This window comes from Myotis lucifugus, unplaced genomic scaffold (genome assembly GCF_000147115.1).
Source record: "Myotis lucifugus unplaced genomic scaffold, Myoluc2.0 scaffold_1026, whole genome shotgun sequence".
Lineage (NCBI taxonomy): Eukaryota > Metazoa > Chordata > Mammalia > Chiroptera > Vespertilionidae > Myotis > Myotis lucifugus.
In genome coordinates, this window is record NW_005872074.1 from 87153 (window position 1) to 105633 (window position 18481).

The following is an 18481-nucleotide window of genomic DNA, read 5'->3' on the forward strand; positions in this document are numbered from 1 at the left end:
TCATCCCCCTGGCCCGAGAGAGGACTCCCTTCCTACAGCTGGGGTGTGTGTGCACGTGTGTGTGTGCATGTATGTACATGCCTGTGTGTGTACAACACAGACAGTAGATTTGGGAGTGCCATGACCTTGGGCAAGGCGCAGAGTGCTCATCAGGCCACAGCAGGGGCTGAGCGAGCTGCCTTTACGGTCCCTCCCAAAGCCCAGCCCGGCTCAGCCCTCCCCACTGGCAGTGGCCCTCCCTGAACCCGTCCCGCCCCCAGGACACGCCCGACTCCACACCCAGCCCAGCGCCTGCTGGGGCAGCTCTGTAGGTGTGTGTGTGTGTGTGTGTGTGTGTGTGTGTGTGATGCCTGCTCCACCCGTCCCTCCTCTCTCTCCTGGCTGCCTGCCCACGCTCCTGCCACACAGGCTATGAGAGGCCTCAGGTCGCCATCCTTTCTCCTTTCTGTCTGGAGTGTTCCAAACCCTCCTGTTCTCTCCCCCACATCCCTGGCCTCTCGGTTACCCCATCCTCCTCCTGGGTTTGTTCTCTGCAGCTTTGCTCGTGGGGCCAAGGGGCTGTGGTTATTCGTAATTGAGGCAATTTCTCAGTCTTCCTCTTCCGGCCTCGGCCCAGCCCACAGCTCCCACCTCAGATCCCTCAGAGCCAGGTCCCTGCCTCCACCGCACGCCCCATGGCACCCCTAACCGCCAGCCTCCCTCCCACTCCTCAGAGCCCGCGCCCCTTCTGCCTCCCTTTCTAGGATTAAACACTTCCCTTTGGGACCCCCTTTGGGGTCCATCTCCTTCTCCTGCTGGACAGTCTGCCTGCCCCCTTGAACCCTCTCCTGTCTCCTCCTCGGTGAGCCCTGGTTCCCCAACTGGACTCTGGAGCTTTTCTGGGAGCCCGGGAGAGGGGAGGGCGCAGGGGGAGGAGTGGGTGGTGACCAGCTGAGGAGCCGGGTCCTAAGCCCCTGGACCTCCATCCTCACGGCAGCCCTGCGAGCGGGGACTGCTGAGCAGGCAGTTACTGGAGGGGGCATGGGGCTCAGAGCGCAAAGTGGAGGTGCTGGGCCAGGCTGGACCGTAACTTCAGTGCGGGTGGCAGAGCACACAGTAGGTGCTCAATAAATGTTTGCTAATGAAGAACAGAAGGAAGTCAGGTCTGACAGACTCAGAGCCACCATGCCTTTTCCCACTTGGGCCCGACGAACCTGAAGAGGTGGGCTATGGTCGGCTGGGCCTCAGAGAAGGACAAGGTGCAGGCAGAGCCCAGCCAGCGCCCTCCACGCCCTCCAGCAGGCCCCGGCCAAAGCAGTTGCTGGTGAGCATGTCATGCCCACATATGGCCACAAGAGGCCGCCCCACGCCACCAGCCCCGAGGCCTCCTAGTGGCGGAGCAGGGATCTATAGCGGGATGTCGGGAGCGGGGTTGGAGGACTGTACCATGTGGAGGGGTGGCTGACAGGTGCACCACAAGGAGGGCCCTTGGGTCAGAGGAGAGGGTGGCTGGTCTCGGGACACAGCCAGCCCGGGCAGAGCCGGGAGGTTCCCTCCCAGGTCCTGTCATTTTGGGGGCACGTGATGATTAGCTTTGCCTGGGTTCCCCGGCCTTCTGGACTGCAAGGCAGGCATGGGGTCAGGAGAGCAGGCTGGGGGATGGGAATCGTGGGCGGGGTTCGTGGTGGAGTTGGCCAGATCCAAGGCCATGATCCTCCTCCATCAGGGGCCCCAGGGGTCACGCTGGTGTACAGCTCATGCCCATGTGGAAGTGTTCTCAGTGGGGTAGGTGTCCAGGGGTCTGGCTTGGCAGCTCTGCCCCCTTGCTTGGCCCTCGCTGACCCTGGGACCCTGTCTCAAGGTCAGGCTGGCCCTGGATGCCCAGGCAGCGGGCCTTGCTGAGAGGCACAGAGGCCAGGCTGGGCCTGGCAGGCGGGTGAGAAACTGGGCTCTGTCCTGGGGCCGTGGGCAAACTATCTGGCAGGGGTGCCGCTGGGAGCTGCGTGGTCCTCCTGGTTACTGTTGGGTGAGCAAGATGTGGGTGGGGCCCAGCCGGCGTGGCTCAGTGGTTAGTGTTGACCTATGAACCAGGAGGTCACGATTCAATTCCCAGTCAGGGCACATGCCTGGGTTGTGGGCTCGATCCCCAGTGGGGGCGTGCAGGAGGCAGCCGGTCAATGATTCTCTCTCATCATTGATGTTTTCCTCTCTCTCCCTTCCTCTCTGAAATATATACATATATGTGAATATATGAAAAGATGTGAGTGGGGAGGTGGGCTAGGAGGCGGCTCCCTGGTGCCTGCACCCCAGCTCACAGCCCAGCTCATGCTTGACCAGCAAAGCAGGCGACTGGCCCTTGGCTGCCTCCCGTCAGCCCTCCAGCTGGAAAGGAGACTTGTGTTCCTGGTTCTATGGCATCGAATCCTGCCAGGAGCCTCCAGGGCTCCCTGCCTCTGGTTGGCAGCAGGGGTGTGCCCCACCCAGCCCCAGCCTCAGCTCTGCCCACTCCCCACCCACAGCTCCTTTGGCTGCTATGCCCTGACCCCTCCTCACCTCCCTGGGGCCTACGGAAATCCCTTTCAGGCTCAGCTCAAATGTCACTGCCTTCGAGATGCCCTCCGGGCAATCTGGGCATTGAGGCCTCTCCCTGGCACCCCCAGCCTGTTTGTGGCCAAGGTCACAGTGGGCAGGGAACACTGCGGAATGGCAGGGACTGGCCGTCTCCAGCCATTCCAGGGCCCGATGGTCTATGCAGCATTCAGCTAGATGGGGGAAAAGAGGAGTGCCCGCTTCAGGTACCCTGTTGCTCAAAGCTTCCTAGAAAAGATTTTTCCATCCATCCATCTGTCCATCCATCAATTCACCAGCCATCTGTCTATCCATTATCTATCTATCCATCCATCCATCCATCATCCATCCACCCACCCATCCATCATCCATCTGTCCATCATCTATCCATCCATCTGCCATCTGTCCTCCATTCATCCATCCACCATCCATCTGTCCGTCTATCATCCACCCATCCATCATCCATCCACCCATCCACCCATCCACCATCCATTTGTCCATCATCTATCTATCCATCCATCATCTATCCATCCACCCACCCATCCATCATCCATGTGTCCATCCATCATCCATCCATCCATCTGACCATCCCCAAAACCGGGGGATGGCTCCCCAGACTGACCCTGACCCAAATCCTTCCAACTTTAAAGCACTTCCACATGTGTGGCCACCACCTCCCCAGCGCCCTACAGGAACCTTGGGAAGGAGACAGGGAGGAGCAAGAAACTGAGATGATTGAGGAGCAAGTGGCTTGTCCCAGCTGGCAGGCTGACCCTGGAGGGGGTGTAGAGCGGGGGCTCTGGGTCACAGGCCTGGCCTGTGATGAATTCTGGCTCTGCCACTCAGCCGCTGTGTGGCCTGGAGCGGAGCCGCTCTGGGCTTCACCCCTCGTCTGAACAAGGGCGGGGGACACTGATCTCCTCACAGAGTGAATGTAAGCAGTCACGAGCAGAGCTTGGAAAAGGCTCAGTGAAGTGCCTGGCACACCTGGGGCACCCAATAGTTTGAGAATATTAATACCAATTTAGGTCATCTGCCTCCGGTTCACCCCCACCCCCACCCTCACCCCCGCCTTTCTAAGGATGAAAGATAGCAGCTGGCAGTGGGAGGTGGTTGCTTTAAATACCAGATGAGGAGAACAAAAGGAAAACAGAACAGGGCTGGGTGTGCAGCCCCGCCTTCCTCCTCCCAGAATGCCCGTCCTAACTTTTATCACGGCAGCTTCCATTCGGTTGGGTGACTGGGTTTAGTCTTCCTTCCTGACCAACCGTGAGCTCACAGAGGGCGAGCTCTGTGGCTTTTCCATCTTTGCATCTGCACTCCTGGGGCCTGGCACGCGATAGCTGTGGAATAAACATCTTTGAACTGAATTAAATCATGCGAGACTGAAAACTTCTTGATAGTAGCTCAGTCTGGCCACCAAGGGCATCCCAGTCAGTGTCCACATGGCCCCATTCAACTGCACTCAGCCCGAACCCCAGAGGTACTGGGCAGCGCCAGGGCCAGGGGCTGTGCAGGGCACAGGGTTTCAGCGGCCTCGCTGTCTGGCCAGACGCCTCTCGGTGCCTGGGACACACCACACTCTGAGGATCCTGAACACGTCTCCCCCAACCTCAAGAGGCTGTAGATGGAGTCAGTTTTTGGCCATTTTAATTGTAAAAACCAAGACATTTATATAAATAAGACCGCTATGTAAAATAGGATTCATCCTTCTACTAAAGCACTCTCCCCACACTCAAAAAGAATATAGAAAACCCACAGAGAAGAAGTACAAATCAGCATGCGGTCCCTGATGAGAAGTAACTGGAGGCCAGGTTCCCTGCTGAGACGGCCTCGCGGCGAGGGCACTCCTGGCCCAGGCGGCTCGCTGGAGGCTCAGTGACACCTGGAGAAACTGCCGGGCAGCAGTTCCCACGCCCTCAGCTGCAGGCTGGGGGCAGTGGAAAAGGTGGACGAAGCCTGGCGGTTGGGGGTGGGGGGGAGGCTGCTTGGTCCGCAGGCCGAAGCTGGGGCCCATGAGATGCAGTGGTGCTCAGCCTGGGGCCAGCTCGGGGAAGGGCTTCTGGGAGTCCCCACTTCCCCGGAGGACGGAGGACGAGGAGAGAAGCTGCCGGTGCCCCTGGAAGGGAGGCTCCTTCCTGGGGCCATTTGCATACGGTCCATAAAGACAAGGGCAGTGGGCACTTGCCAGCGGCCCTGGGTGGAAGGCAGGGGCTCCCGGATGCGAGGGGTGTAGCCCCGAGAGACGTGGGGCTGGCATGTCCCCGCGAGAGAAGTTCCACCTCCCCACGCTCCTACCCTGCCACATGCCCCCCGCCTCCCTGCATGGAGACCACTGCCTGCTGCCCCTCACACCCTGGGACTCAGAGTGAGATGGCTGGGAGCCTGGGGGGAGAGATGTCGATAAATTCACACACTGGGCCTGGCTCAGGACACGGGTACACAGGACAAAAGAAAGACCCCACGCTCTCCTTCAGAAAACTCGGCCCTGCCTGGGCTGCTCCCCACCCGGAGGAGGGGCAGGGGAAAGCCCTGCAGGGCGGGGGCGGGGCAGGGACAGTGTCAGGAGCACTTCCACACGCACACAGCCAGCGTCCCCCCGAAGTACAGGTACAGGAGGTTCTTCACCTCGTGTGTGATCTCGAACCCGAAGCCCTCGCCGATCACCACGTGCCAGGAGGAGCCGAACTTCTTGTCCATCGTCTCTTTGATCATCTTGGCGGCACTCTGGAACGAGGAGGTGCTCGTTAGGGGGGTGCAGGGCACAGCGCACACGTCGGCTCCCTCTGTGGGAAGCGGAAGTCTTGGCAGGAGAAGGCCTGCCGCCTGGTCCTGCTGTCCTGCCCCGGAACCACCACTGTGCCAGGAGGCCCCCTCCCGCCGGCCACCACGCAGGGCAGAGGCCCGGACCGCCCTCCCTGTCAGGAAGGTGGCCGAGGGGGCAGAGCAGGCCTCAGGCTGGACACAGAGTCCTGGTCAGCTCTGTTTCTGGGTCAGTACCAGGCTGTTCTCAGGACTGTGAGTCACAGGCCCAGAGCACCCAGAAGGCTGACTGCACAGGAAATTACCGTCACTGCGAGGCGTCGGGCTACCTGCAGGGACACAAAGGCTGTTCCCTAGAGGGTTCGTGGCTCCCAGAAGGGGTGCTGGACTGCGCCCCTCCGTCACTCCACAGCCCCCTCCTTCCTGTGCTCACTCCTTCAAGAAGGGGTCTAGGGAAGGGCAGGGCCCAGTCTTTGTGCGACAAGTCCCAGGCTCGGGCTGCCGGGCACCAGTAGCACCCACCACAGTGCCAGGTGCCATGTGATCACTTGGTCCGCATCGCCTCAGTGCACACATCCTCACCGCTGCCCAGATCTAGACTAGGAAACGGCTCAGAGATGAGAAATGGCCCATCCAAGGTTAAAGAGCTAGGAAGGGCTGGAGATGGGATTGGCCAGGGTCTGCCTCCCCGCCGGCTGCCATGACACTAACTTCTCTCTCTCTCAGCACTTATAGCCACTGGTAACACCGATCCCGGGTGGATGCCCACTGGCCGTGCCAGCAGCACGCAGACGGTGCCGGCAGGAGATGGGTGTAACCCTCTGAATGGATGAATGGATATGCGAATGAATGCCTGGGCGGGCCTGTTCTCCCCTGGCACGGAGCCAAGGGACGGTGCCCTATCCAGCAGCCCCCCTGAGACAGGGCAGGCAGCAGGGGCGTCACCAGGACCCCTCTGGCTTTTCTCCCTTGAGGGCTGGGCGTGACCGCCAGAACAGTGCCCACAGCCAGCGCTAGCCTCTGCCCTCACAGCCCTGCCCCAGCTACGGATGCTAGCCTGCCCCCGCAGGACCCTCTGGAGCTGGCTGTGCCAATGGGGGTACTTGATTCACCCACGGGGTCACCAAAGGCACGAGGGGCGCCTGCACCAATGGCAATACCTCGTTGTTGTTGGAGAATTTCTCACAGGCCGTGACACACAGCTCCATGGTCTCCACTCGCATCTCCTCTGGCATGTCCGAGTGCTAGAGACGGGCAGGGCGACAAACAGAGAGAGCTGAGCCCGTGGCCTGGGCTCGGCTGGCCTCTCTGTCCCAGGCTTAAGGCGCGGACACTGGGTTGAGCCTTGGTATCTCCTCTGGGAACTGCGGGCGCGGCCATGCGGCTCTAAGGCCCAGGCCCTTCTGCCTTCACCATGTGCAGCCAATAGATGTGGGAGGCGGCTGCCCAGGCAGGAGTGAACCCAGCTCAGAAAATGGCTCACAGGCAGCCTCCCTCGGACACAGCTGCCCTCACCCGGGAGCCGACAGCGCAGCCTCGCGGCTCCTGGTTTCTCTCTGCCTCTCAGTCCACTTGGCGGGATCCCCTCCCAGTCCCAGCGCTGGGGGCCTGGGCTTGGCTCCACCCTTTCCTCTTCTTCGTTCTCTCCTCTCCCGGGCCTTAGCCCCGTGGTCGGCAAATTGTGGCTTGCGAGCCACTTGCGGCTCTTTGGCCCCTTGAGTGTGGCTCTTCCTAAGCCTTTAGGAGTACCCTAATTAATAACAATGTACCTACCTATATAGTTTAAGTTTAAAAAATTTGGCTCTCAAAAGAAATTTCAATCGTTGTACTGTTGATATTTGGCTCTGTTGACTAATGAGTTTGCCTACCACTGCCCTAGCCTGTTCCGTGGATTTACTTATCTTATATTGGGGAGGGGTCCCACAATGTCACCCCCAGTTTTAATCTCTCTTTTGGGCTCCAGACTCCTACATCCAACTGCCTACTTGACAACCGCACTCCAATGTCAAAAAGACAACCCTGCTTTTCCCCATAAACCTCCTCTCCCCTCACTCAGGAACGGAAACGATGTTGTTGAAACCTTTCCTTCCTGCGGGCCAGGCCTCCTCGGTCTGGTTCACAAGTATATCCACAGCCTAGAACAGCCCAGGATATGCAGGGTGGCCTCAATAAATACTTGTTGAATGAATGGAGGAATGAATGAATGAATGAAAGAAAGAATGAATTACCGCTGACTTCGAAATCTCTAGTTCTGAGCCAGCAAGCCCTCCTCACTTTCCCCCACCACCTCTTGCCTCCCTCCGAGGCTGCCTGGCCCCCTGGCCCCCTGCCTCCCTCGCGGGGGCTTACCCTGACCAGAGGGAAGGTCTGCAGGCGTTTATAATCAGCCTCATCTTTCTTCCCTTCTGCTTCTCCCATGATCCTTCCACCGTGACCACTGGAGGCGAGGGGGCTTTCAGGAGGTGCCGAGACGGGCAATTAGGACACACCCAGGAGACTCAGGACGCAGGCCCTGCCAGCGTGATGGGAGCAGAAATGTCTTAACGAGGGGTGCTGCGGAAAACAGGGAAACCAGGGGGAGAGAGTTGGCTTTAAAACCACACATTGCCAATTAGACATGTCTCAGTGACAACTTGACACCTCCCAGTCTTCACTCCTCCGCATCCGTTTCCAAATGGCCAGCAAGTCTGCAGACGGGAGATGAGTCAACACGAGATGCTGGGACCTGGTGAGGAACACACGGGTATGATGCCACAGCCCACACCGTTGTTATCAAGACAAATACTGACTGCGGGCCAGGCCGACGACGGAGCTGGAGCCAGCAATGAACAAACAGAGCCTTGCATGCCCACGGCGAACATGGTCCTGCTTCTCAGCAGACGTGATGGAACAGTTAGTATCAGGTCACGATCGGCAATCCTGGGCTTACGGGAGAGCGAGGGCCTCCTCCTGTAGGTCCCTGGCCTGCAGGAGGATGGGAACAGCGGTGCCGTGTCCTTTGGCATGCCAGGCTCTCCCTCCCCCTGCTCACCCCCTGTCCTGGATGGCCGGCCCAGGGGCTGGAGCCTGGGCGTTAGTGCTGCTCCTCCTGTGCACCCCAGTCTGGCCTTGGCCTCAGAGTCCTCATCAGGAACACGAGGGTAGTCAGCGTCCCTCTCATGAGGCTGTTATGAGAATCAAGTGCGACAACGTATGTGAGCAACGAGCACAGTGCCAGGCACGTGGCCGGCATCAGAGAATGCCAGGGAATCAGAGAATGCACGTGGCTGTGACCGGGAAGCTATAAAGCTGAAGACACACACATAGGTTTTTCCTTTCCAAGTCCAGTTATCTAATTACAGGTGGGCTTTTCCTGAAGAGACGGGCCTGGACCCTAAATGACCCGGGGCATCGCTGGGCATCCTGGTGTCTCTCTTTATACTTCAATTGATCTGATAATTCAAAGACTTTTTTTTTTTAACTCAGAAGAAGTGCTACTGTAAGTGCCCTTTTCTGGCTGTGTTCATGTTGTTAAACCCCTTTTAGCACGCATTTCAAACAAATCCCGGACAGACACGTTATTCCAGCATTTCCGACATTTCCGAGTGAAGTTGTGTTCATGGCATAGCCACTGAGCCCCCAGATGCCCAGCGTAGTAACGAGCAGCTAACGACGGTGCCATTTAACAGGCTTCCAGCGTTCAAAATGCAGCAACACCCCACGAGTTCGGTCCTGCACCCACAGAGGCCGGGGCCGCTACGCAGCTGACCTATGAGCAGCAGAGCTGGCGCGAGTCTGGGCCGTCTCTGGTGTGGGCACCCCTAACCCTCCATCAGGCCTTCTCTCAGCACTGGCACGCAGGGGGCACCCACAGCACTGACCTCAGTGCATGGCTCCGGGACTCCAGCGGGAGGTGAACGTTTGATCTTCCCTCCCGTGTCTGCGGTTCCAACGCTGACTTGCCCTGTTTGGCTGAGCGGTGAGCTTACCGTGTGCTTTTCTGGCTGTGCTCCCCGCCCCCCGCCGCCCCCCCCCTGCTCCCCCCCCCTCCCGCCGCCCCCCCCCATGCCTCAGACGCCCTCAGCACCATTCCACTTGGTCGGCGCCCTCAGCCGAGGCTGGAAGCCTGGCACCAATTCCAGCCTCCCACCACACCGGCATTTTCTGATTTCTCAGTGGACAGATGGCTCCTCTTACCAATTCTGGCACTTGTACCATTCAGATATTAGTAATTTTTGTTTGGCTCTACCTATAAGTTGGCAAGTTAGCAAGCACAGTCTCATTGTACTTTCAGTTCATGCTTCTCCCATCACAAAATCCAGTGAATCCCTTTGTCTTCGCGCATTAACCGACGGCCCATCCCCAATTCCGTCCTGTCCCTCTCGCTCTATTACAGGCCACTTTCTTGCTTCCTTTCCACGCTACCAAGGGGTGGCAACACTGATGATCCAAGGATAGGGCTTTAAGGCTTGTTTACCTCCCGAGATCTTTCCAGGGGGAACCAGTTAAAATGCGGAAGCAGCTGGTAACATATCTCCCACCTAAATATTTCAGTTTGATTCAATTCACCCTCGGGCTAAAGAGTGCCCGCATGGCGGGCGGGAAGGGCGCTGGAGGCCACGGTGCATGTGTTGGTCCTGAGGGCAGGCAGGGTGACCACTTGGACCCATCAGCATGTGGAATCCCGAGGAAACAGACTTGGGAAGTGTCACAAAGCCCATTCTTCAAGAACAAAGGGGGAAAGCCATTGGGAGTCTGGGGAAGGGTCATCACCCTGCAGAGCAGAGAAGGTGCAGGACCAGGAGGCGGAGCATTTGGGCTTGAGTAGCAATTCTGTACCTGAAATGACTTCTTCCCTCTGCCCTGCTCTGCAGCCTTGGGCAAGTGATTTCACCGGAGCAGATCTGCTCCGCTGTGAAACAGGGTCACCCCAGCGCAGCTTCAGACGGCGGCTGCGGCAGGCGCCAAGGATATGCATGCGCGCGCTCAGAAACGTACAAGCTCTGAACTGCATCGTCGCATGGCTCTTCCTACCGTCATGATAGTAGCCAGGACTTTGCCAACATGATTCAACCGTGTTTATTAAAGAACAGGACTGCACAGAGCTTTCATAACCACTACAGGTCTCCAAAAGGGACGAGAGTTAACGAAGGAAAAGCAGCAGTTACAGACGGTGCTTCCAAGCACAGACAGGCAGGAGAATTTCCCATGATGCTGTGCCGTCAGAGTACAGCTACCACCATTCAGACACGATTCAAAACCCTGCTGAAAGGGTGCTACCAAAAATAGAACTAGAGGTTTTCATAACCTTATCGATCTTCCATGCAAGCGCGCGTGTACCTGACAGCTCCAGGCCAGGAGAGCCCCATCAGACCTACCAGAGAGCCCGTTAATAATGTACGTGTGCCCATGGCCAGCGTGCTTGGACCTGCTGGGTACCAAGGCTGGACCCATGCCAGGGCCCAGGCCAGAGGCCTTGCTCTCTCCTGCCCTTTACGCTCCTCTTCACCCCAGGGCCCCTCTGCGTGCTTGATCAAGACACGTTCTTTATGTGTAATATGACGTAATAAACAACACGGACTCACGTGGTACAGATTGGGCTGAAATCACACATATTCTGGTCAGGATACAGAGTACAACCCAAAGTCAGAACCAGCGCAGCTATGGGCTCTGCCCGAGAACAGCTGCCCACTTACCACAGACAGTGGGTTACCCAGCTCCCACCTCGCCTTCCCCACCCAAGAGGAGAGAGTTGAACATAAAAGACTAAGAATGACATTATCATAAAAACAAGTAGAAGTTAGCACTATCAAAAAATATGTTGTCCTCAGAGAGAGGGCATATCAGACGATGAACTGATAAGAGCAGATACCTACGCTTCATCTTAGCCAAAAGGCTGAACCACTGGCTTATTTAAAAATAATTTTTTTTAAAATATATTTTATTGATTTTTTACAGAGAGGAAGGGAGAGAGATAGAGAGTTAGAAACATCGATGAGAGAGAGAAGCATCGATCAGCTGCCTCCTGCACACCTCCCACCGGGGATGTGCCCGCAACCCAGGCACATGCCCTTGACCGGAATCGAACCTGGGACCCTTCAGTCCGCAGGCTGACGCTCTATCCGCTGAGCCAAACCGGTTTCGGCTAAAAATAATTTTTAAAAAATATTTTTTTATTAACTTCAGAGAGGAAGGGAGAGGGAGAGAGAGATAGAAACATCAATGATGAGAATCACTGATCGGCTGCCTTGACCGGGAATCGAACCGGGACTTCCTGGTTCATAGGTCAACGCTCAACCACTGAGCTACACGGGCTGGGCTAAACAGACCATTCACAATAGCTCATTACTGGTGACATCTCACAACCAGTCGTGACTTAGCAGTGCATCAGGAGTCCAGACCATCACCAGGGGCTGAAGGACTTGATCTATTCTGGTGTAGATGCCCCAGAGCACCAAGTCCAGTGTCTGGCACATGGCAGAAGGCCAACACATATCTAAATTGTAATTAAATCATATTCCATTTGCCCCCTGGGAAGGGAGAGGACATATCTAATTCATTCCCTAATACTTACTGAGTACTGACCTTAAGCAAGGCAACAGGATGGGTGCTTGCATACAGGGTCTCAGTATTCCCCCTGGTAACGGTCAGACAGGCGCTACTATTCCTACTTTTCTGATGACCGTGCAGACTGAGAAAAGAAAGTGACATTCCACTTGGCTAATAAATAGAGGAGCTAGGATTCCATCAAGTATATATGACCTCAAGCTTATGCTTTTCCAACGACTCCACTTTAAGCAAGAGACAGTCCCTGTTTTCAGGCTCACAACCTGAGAGACCAACACACATACACAAGGAACTAACTGCGGCTCAGGACAGAGAGCGTAAGTGCCAACAAGACAGAGGCAGAGACAGAGGAAAGAGGAGAATTTCTAGATGGCCAGGGAGAGGACAGCAAGAAAAACTTGAGGGCAGGGACAGCCTGTGCGTCAGACCCTAAAAGGAAGTAGGGATCCCGACAGGTGGACAAGAGCTTCCGGAAAGAGGGAGGAACAAACACGGTGATACCAAAGCAGAAAGCTCCAAAGGTTTCCAGTGAAAGTCCAACAGGCCAATATGGCTGGAGGACAGAAGCTGGCAAAGGAGAGGGAGAAAGCAGGCTGGGGAAAGGCGGGGCTAGGTGTGGACGTGCAGAAGGGCCCTAACACCCAGGCTGAAGAAGTGTGGATGTTTTTAGTGGGGAATGAGAAGCCCTTGGAGGTCTCTTGGGGGTTGGTGACATGGTTGTGGTTTTGGGCAATTATTCTCGTTAATATAATGGAGTTAACAGGAAGCAGGACCAGAAGAAGGGACACCAGTTAGGAAGCTACAGCCATGGCCCAGGTGACAGACATCAAAGACGTGAACCAGGGTGGTGGCTTCAGAAGTGAAGGGATGCGAGATCCCGCTGAGGCAGAATCAAAGCAACATGACAACTGCCTGAGCGGGGTGGGCATGGCAGAATGACGGGTGATGCCCAGGAGGATGGTGATGCCCCTGAGAGACGGGGAAGTCAGGGATGACCGGTGGGTAGGGAGAGAGCAGGCCAGTCTGATTTTAAAACCACTGAGCTTAAGTCGCTGGCGAGATGTGCACATGGAGGTGTCTCCGGCAAGAGTAGATAATCATCACTCTTGCTGGTTTGGCTCAGTGGATAGAGTGTTGGCCTGTGGACCGAAGAGTCCTGGGTTCGATTCTGGCCAAGGGCACATGCCCGGGTTGCAGGTTCGATCCCCAGTAGCAGACATACAGGAGGCAGCTGATCAATATTCTCTCTCATCATTGGTATTTCTCTCTCTTTCCTCTCCCTTCCTCTCTGAAATCAATAAAGATATATTAGAAGAAAAAAAAAAAGAATGGGTAATCACCAAATCATGGATCATCAGGGGCAGAAGGGAAGCAATTGAATCCAACCATCACATCAATCAACACATCCATCTCTAACACACACACACACACACACACACACACACACACCTCGCCACCCCAAAGTATCTCTAACCATGGAAACCCAGGAGAAAGAACAGAGCTGGAGGTCTGGATTTTGGGGTCAAATGGAGAAATGACAGCTCACACTTGGTGGCACTTTTGAGGGGGAAAATGTGGGGAAGAGAGACAAAGGAAGGAAAGTAACAAATACAGATCGACACTGGACTGGACTCTATACTTCATATTATCCTCAGAATTCCCAAAGGAGGTGCTCTGTGGTACCCTGACTTTCTATGAGCCCTGGGAGATCAGGTAACTTGCCGGGGTCCTGCTACTGGGAGTCGGAACCAGGTTTGTCAAGTTCTTTGAACTACACCCGATTCCTCCACCGAGAAGCACATCCTCAGGGAAGCCTGTTCGAACGTCAGAGTCGAAGAGGCCTTAGAGGTCATTCGGCCCAACTTCTCGTTTACAGATGGGGAGACTGAGGCCCAAAGAGGGAAATGACCAGCCTGGAGTCCCACACGTCGCCTACTGTCCAAGTCAAGACTGGCGCCCACAGGCCCAGCCGCCGGAGGGGGGAATTGCACCTTGTGGCGGGGGCGGGGAGTCCAAAGTTCTGGGAGCGGGGTTCGGTCAGGGAGTCTGGAGGAGCGCGAAGGGTGCCGGGGCCCTTGATGCAGGAGTTGGGGCAAAAGCGGGTCGGCAGAAATCGCGACAGCGAATCTGTCACCACCGAGCCCCGCCGGTCGGCTAAGTGGGAAGATGGGGGTTGGGGAGGGCCTGAGGCCGGGGACCAGCAGGGAAGGAGACTGAGGTGGGGGCTCCGCGGAGGGCGAGGCCCCGCCAGCCCCGCGGTGCTTCCCGGCTCCCCTCCGGGCCGGCCCTCCCCACCCGGCTGCCCGCCCAGCCCGGGGCCTCACCTGCTCCCGCGGGGGCTGCAGCCCGGCCGCAGCTAGCGCACCCCCGCCTGGGTTGTCAGGGAGCAAAACAAGAGTGTCTTAGCAACAGCGAGGAAGTCCCACCCCTCACCGGACGTTGAGGACCTCTTTACTTCTTATTGGTGAATAGAAGTGTCCTTCAATGGCGAAGGGCCCTACGTAGCCGAGGTTTGCACGAAAGGGGCGTGGTTTAGAGCCCAGGGAGGCGGTGCTTAACGTATAGTCGTCCTCAGTGGGCCTGAGGAGGCAGGGACCTAGGGAGTTCTCATGTTAGAGAAACAAACTTTTTTTTAAAAAATATTTTTATTGATTTCAGAGAGGAAGAAAGAGGGAGAGAGAGACAGAAACATCAATGATGAGAGAGAATCATTGACAGGCTGCCTCCCGAACACCCCCCACAAGGGATCAAGCCCGCAACCCAGGCATGTGCCCTTGACCCGGAATTGAACCCGGGACCCTTCAGTCCGCAGGCCGATGCTCCATCCACTGGGCTAAACCAGGCAGGGCGAGAAACAAACTTTTAAGAGCAGTGTTGCCTTGGGAGTTTCTTTTACTCATTTGAAATAACGAATGCAATTTGTTGGCGACGTGACACTGAGGTGCTATTTTATTCCAAAGCCAATCATTACTACTATTTAGGGCATGTAGGGCTTTCCAATGGTCTCTCTCCTGATAGTCACCACCATTCTTTCAGATCATGGGATTCGTAACCCCACCTGAACTAAGGTGTAGAGAGGCTCAGTAACTTGTTAGAGGAAAGAATCAAGGTAAAGCTCCCAGAGAATGAACCCAGGTGCTATTTCCACTGGAGCACACCCTCCTATAGCTGCCTCGTCCTACCAGTGATGGCGAACCTTTTGAGTTCGGCGTGTCAGCATTTTAAAAAAAAACCCTAACTTAACTCTGGTGCCGTGTCACGTATAGGAATTTTTTTGATATTTGCAACCATAGTAAAACAAAGACTTATATTTTTGATATTTATTTTATATATTTAAATGCCATTTAACAAAGAAAAATCAACCAAAAAAATGAGTTCGAGTGTCACCTCTGAGACGCGTGTCATAGGTTCGCCATCACTGATCCTAGTCCACAGGGGACATTGTACCATCTAATTACAGACACAGCTGCCCAGACCATGGCTTTCTCCCCCTAAGGAGGGAACATTAATAATGCAACTATGGAAGGGACAAGAACCTGCACGTGCAATTATTTGATTGGTGGATCAAAGGTTCGTTAGGGCACTCCCTAATGTAAACATTGGCTTTCTCATGGCGGGTACTTCACCTTCATTGGCACCTACGGGGAACTCAGCCCTGGCCAGGTTCTGGTGATTTAAAGAGGAAGAAGATGAGGACCTTGATCCCAGAGAAGGCACAGTCCTGTGAGGGAACAGCTGTGTCAACAAAATGGATACAGAATAATTCACTCTACCTGTGCCCTGGCAGAGGTGTGGGCAAGGTGCTGGTTCTCCTCAAGGAGGGAGTCACTGACTCTCAGAAGAGGTGGTGCTTGAATTGGCTGAGTCTGTACCTGACCAATAGGCTAATGAGGGTGGAGAGCACACACCAGGGAACTTGGTGGCCTGGGTGAAGGGTGAATGGGGTACGAGTGGGAGGTGATGGTGAAGATGCAGAGTGAAGCTGGGACCACAGAAGTCAGAGGGTTTTGAATGCCAGGGATGTGGGTGTTCCCCGGGGTGAGGTGAGAGTTGAGGAAAGTAGCTGTTGGAGGGTTTCAAGGCCAGCAGTAACGTGGTCAGGTTTGGGTTGAGGAAAGATCACTTGGGTGATGAAGATAGTGGGCTGGACTTAGAGTGGGTGGACAGAAGACAGGCACCGTGGGTTTAGCTTTGAGACTTGGCAGCTCGAGGCGTGCTAGCCCCTTGCCCATTCCCACCTGGCCTCCCGGTGCCTTCTGCGGGTCCTGAAATGTCTGGCTTAGCCTCCACCTTCCCCCAAGTCTCTTTGCCAACTGTCTCCAGGAGGTGGGAGGTGGCCTTTAAGGGGAAGGGAATCCTTCCCTCCGCCTCTCATCCAATCTCTCTAAAAGGGGTCCACGTTTGCTGTCTTCTTTTTCTCACCTCCCATTCACTTTTCAGCCCACTGCAATCTGGCTTCCACTCCCACGATGCCACCAAAATTCTCTCTTCCATGGTTACCAGTGACCTCCTGAAGAACAGAATCTGATAGATCCATTTAGTCTTTATCTTCCTGCACCCATCCTCTCTGCTGGCATAGCCTGTCTACCACACCCATCTTCTTGAAATTCTGTACTCGGAAGGAGTGCCTTCAGTGCCAATCCCAGGGTCTCACAGCATTAGAATGGGGAGGGGCAGGAATCTGTATTTTTCACAGCACCCTGTGCATACTCACAATTGAGAATCGCTGCTCTATCCTAACACTGGGGCACCCCACTCTCCTGGATTTCCTTCAGCCTCCTCCTTACCCACTTCCTTGTGCTTCTCTTCCTCTGCCTTCTGTGCCCACCTTGGCCCTCTTTGTTTCTCATCAATGGTCTCAAATTTCTTCCTATCTAAGTCACCTCATCAGTGAGAATTTTCCTTGGTCATACTTCCTGGGTATTTACTGGAATTGAGGGTTGGATATGGACTTCGGAAAAGCCCCTCTGGTGATTCCCAATACTCTCTCCAGGAGTTATGCACTCCCCCCCCCCCTCCCCCCAATGCATATCTTGTTGAGAATTGCTGCTTTACGTATAGTCCCTTGAGAATATCATCCATGGTTCCACGGTCAATATCCTACACTCTGATAACTCCTGTATTTCTCTCTCCAGATTAGGCTTCTCACTGGAGCTCCAGACCTAAATAGCCAACTGCCCCCTGGTCATCTCCACCAGAATATCCCACAAACCCTTCAAACTCCATATGTCTCAAACAGAATTGATCGTCTCCCTCCAATCTGCTCTCCCTGCATTTCCCACCTCAGTAAATGGCTCCACCACCCACCCAGTTGCCTCCACCAGAACCCAGGGACTCTCATCCTTCACACTTTCCCCACCGTCACCCACCTCCAGCCAATCCCCAGCCTGCCGATTCTGGCTCTTAATTCCGACTCTGTCCTGATTACAGCTCATCTGGTCATGCCCATGGCACTCTGCATGTGCGCAGAGCCGCCATTTCATCTGCATTATCGCAATAACTGTCTAAGGGGACTCCCCAATTGCGGTCTTGCCCATCTTCTGTACCACAGACAATGTGATCCTTCTAAAACCCAAATTTCACCACTGCATTCCTCTCAAACGACTCCTTCCCTCCCTCCGCAGTTCTCCATTGCCTATCAGGGGACATCTGATGCTGTTGCCTGGCGTTCAAGGACCCCAAGGTGTAGCCTGTGGGTGGCTTTGTCTCCTTGCTGCTTCTTCCCCTGTTTTTTATGCCAACTCGGCTCTCCACAGCTCCATGCTGTTCTTCACCGCCCTGCCTTTGCTCACGCATCCTTTCTGCCCACATCCTCCCTCTGCCCTTCCGTCCTTTGGGCTATATGAGCCCATGCACTTTTGGTCAAAGCTTGTGCACTTTGGAATTCCTTGCAACCAGAAGAGTTTCTGTGCTCCAGCTCATCTGGTGCGTGTTCCTGCCTCTGCCCTTCTCCAGTGTTTTGTTCTTGAGTTTAATTCTCTCTCTTCCCCTGTGAGCTCCTTGAGAGCAAGGACCTTGTTCTGTTTATCTCTGCATTCCTGAGTTCCACACAGGATCCAGCAGAGAATAGGTGCTTGGTGAATGTTTCATGAATGAATGTATGAGTGAATGAATGGGGAGGATAGGGTCCTACCCTACTTCTTCAGACTCAGCTCTTGTCAGTCCCCAAGACAGGCTGCATTCCACCTCCACCCTTTCATGCGCTTCTTCTACTGGGGATGGAGCCCACAACCCGGGTATGTGCCCTGACCAGGAATCTAACTGTTAACCTCCTGGTTCACAGGTTGACGCTCAACCACTGAGCCACAATGGCCAGGCTGCTCCTGCTGTTTAAAATTGCTGGCAGTGGACTCCCTGGAATCAGTGAGCAATTGGATCGGCTGCAAGTAACAGAGATTGGAAAAACAGTGACTCGGAACAAGCAACCTTATTATCTTACAGCTCTGCGGTCAGAAGTCGGAAATGGGTGTCAGTGGGCTAACATCGAGGTGTCCCCAGGGCTAGTTCCGCCTTGATGATCTATTGCAACGGTTCTCAACCTGTGGGTCGAGACCCCTTTGGGTTTCGAACAACCCTTTCTCAGGGGTCGCCTAACAGCATCGGAAAACATACATATAATTACATA

At 55.1% G+C, this 18481-nt stretch overlaps 1 protein-coding gene and 1 pseudogene across 1 annotated transcript; both read right to left on the bottom strand.

The window, feature by feature from the left end:
* Positions 1–4180: 4180 nt before the first annotated feature.
* On the bottom strand, positions 4181–14281 carry DNAL4 (dynein axonemal light chain 4). Its single transcript, XM_006107137.2, has 4 exons — positions 14181–14281; positions 7660–7863; positions 6471–6554; positions 4181–5274 (listed from the first exon to the last, which is right to left on the bottom strand). The coding sequence occupies exons 2-4, from the start codon at positions 7726–7728 to the stop codon at positions 5110–5112; spliced, it is 318 nt and encodes a 105-aa protein (XP_006107199.1). The 5' UTR covers positions 7729–7863; positions 14181–14281; the 3' UTR covers positions 4181–5109.
* On the bottom strand, positions 10994–11195 carry LOC111824240 (annotated as a pseudogene).
* Positions 14282–18481: the final 4200 nt, after the last annotated feature.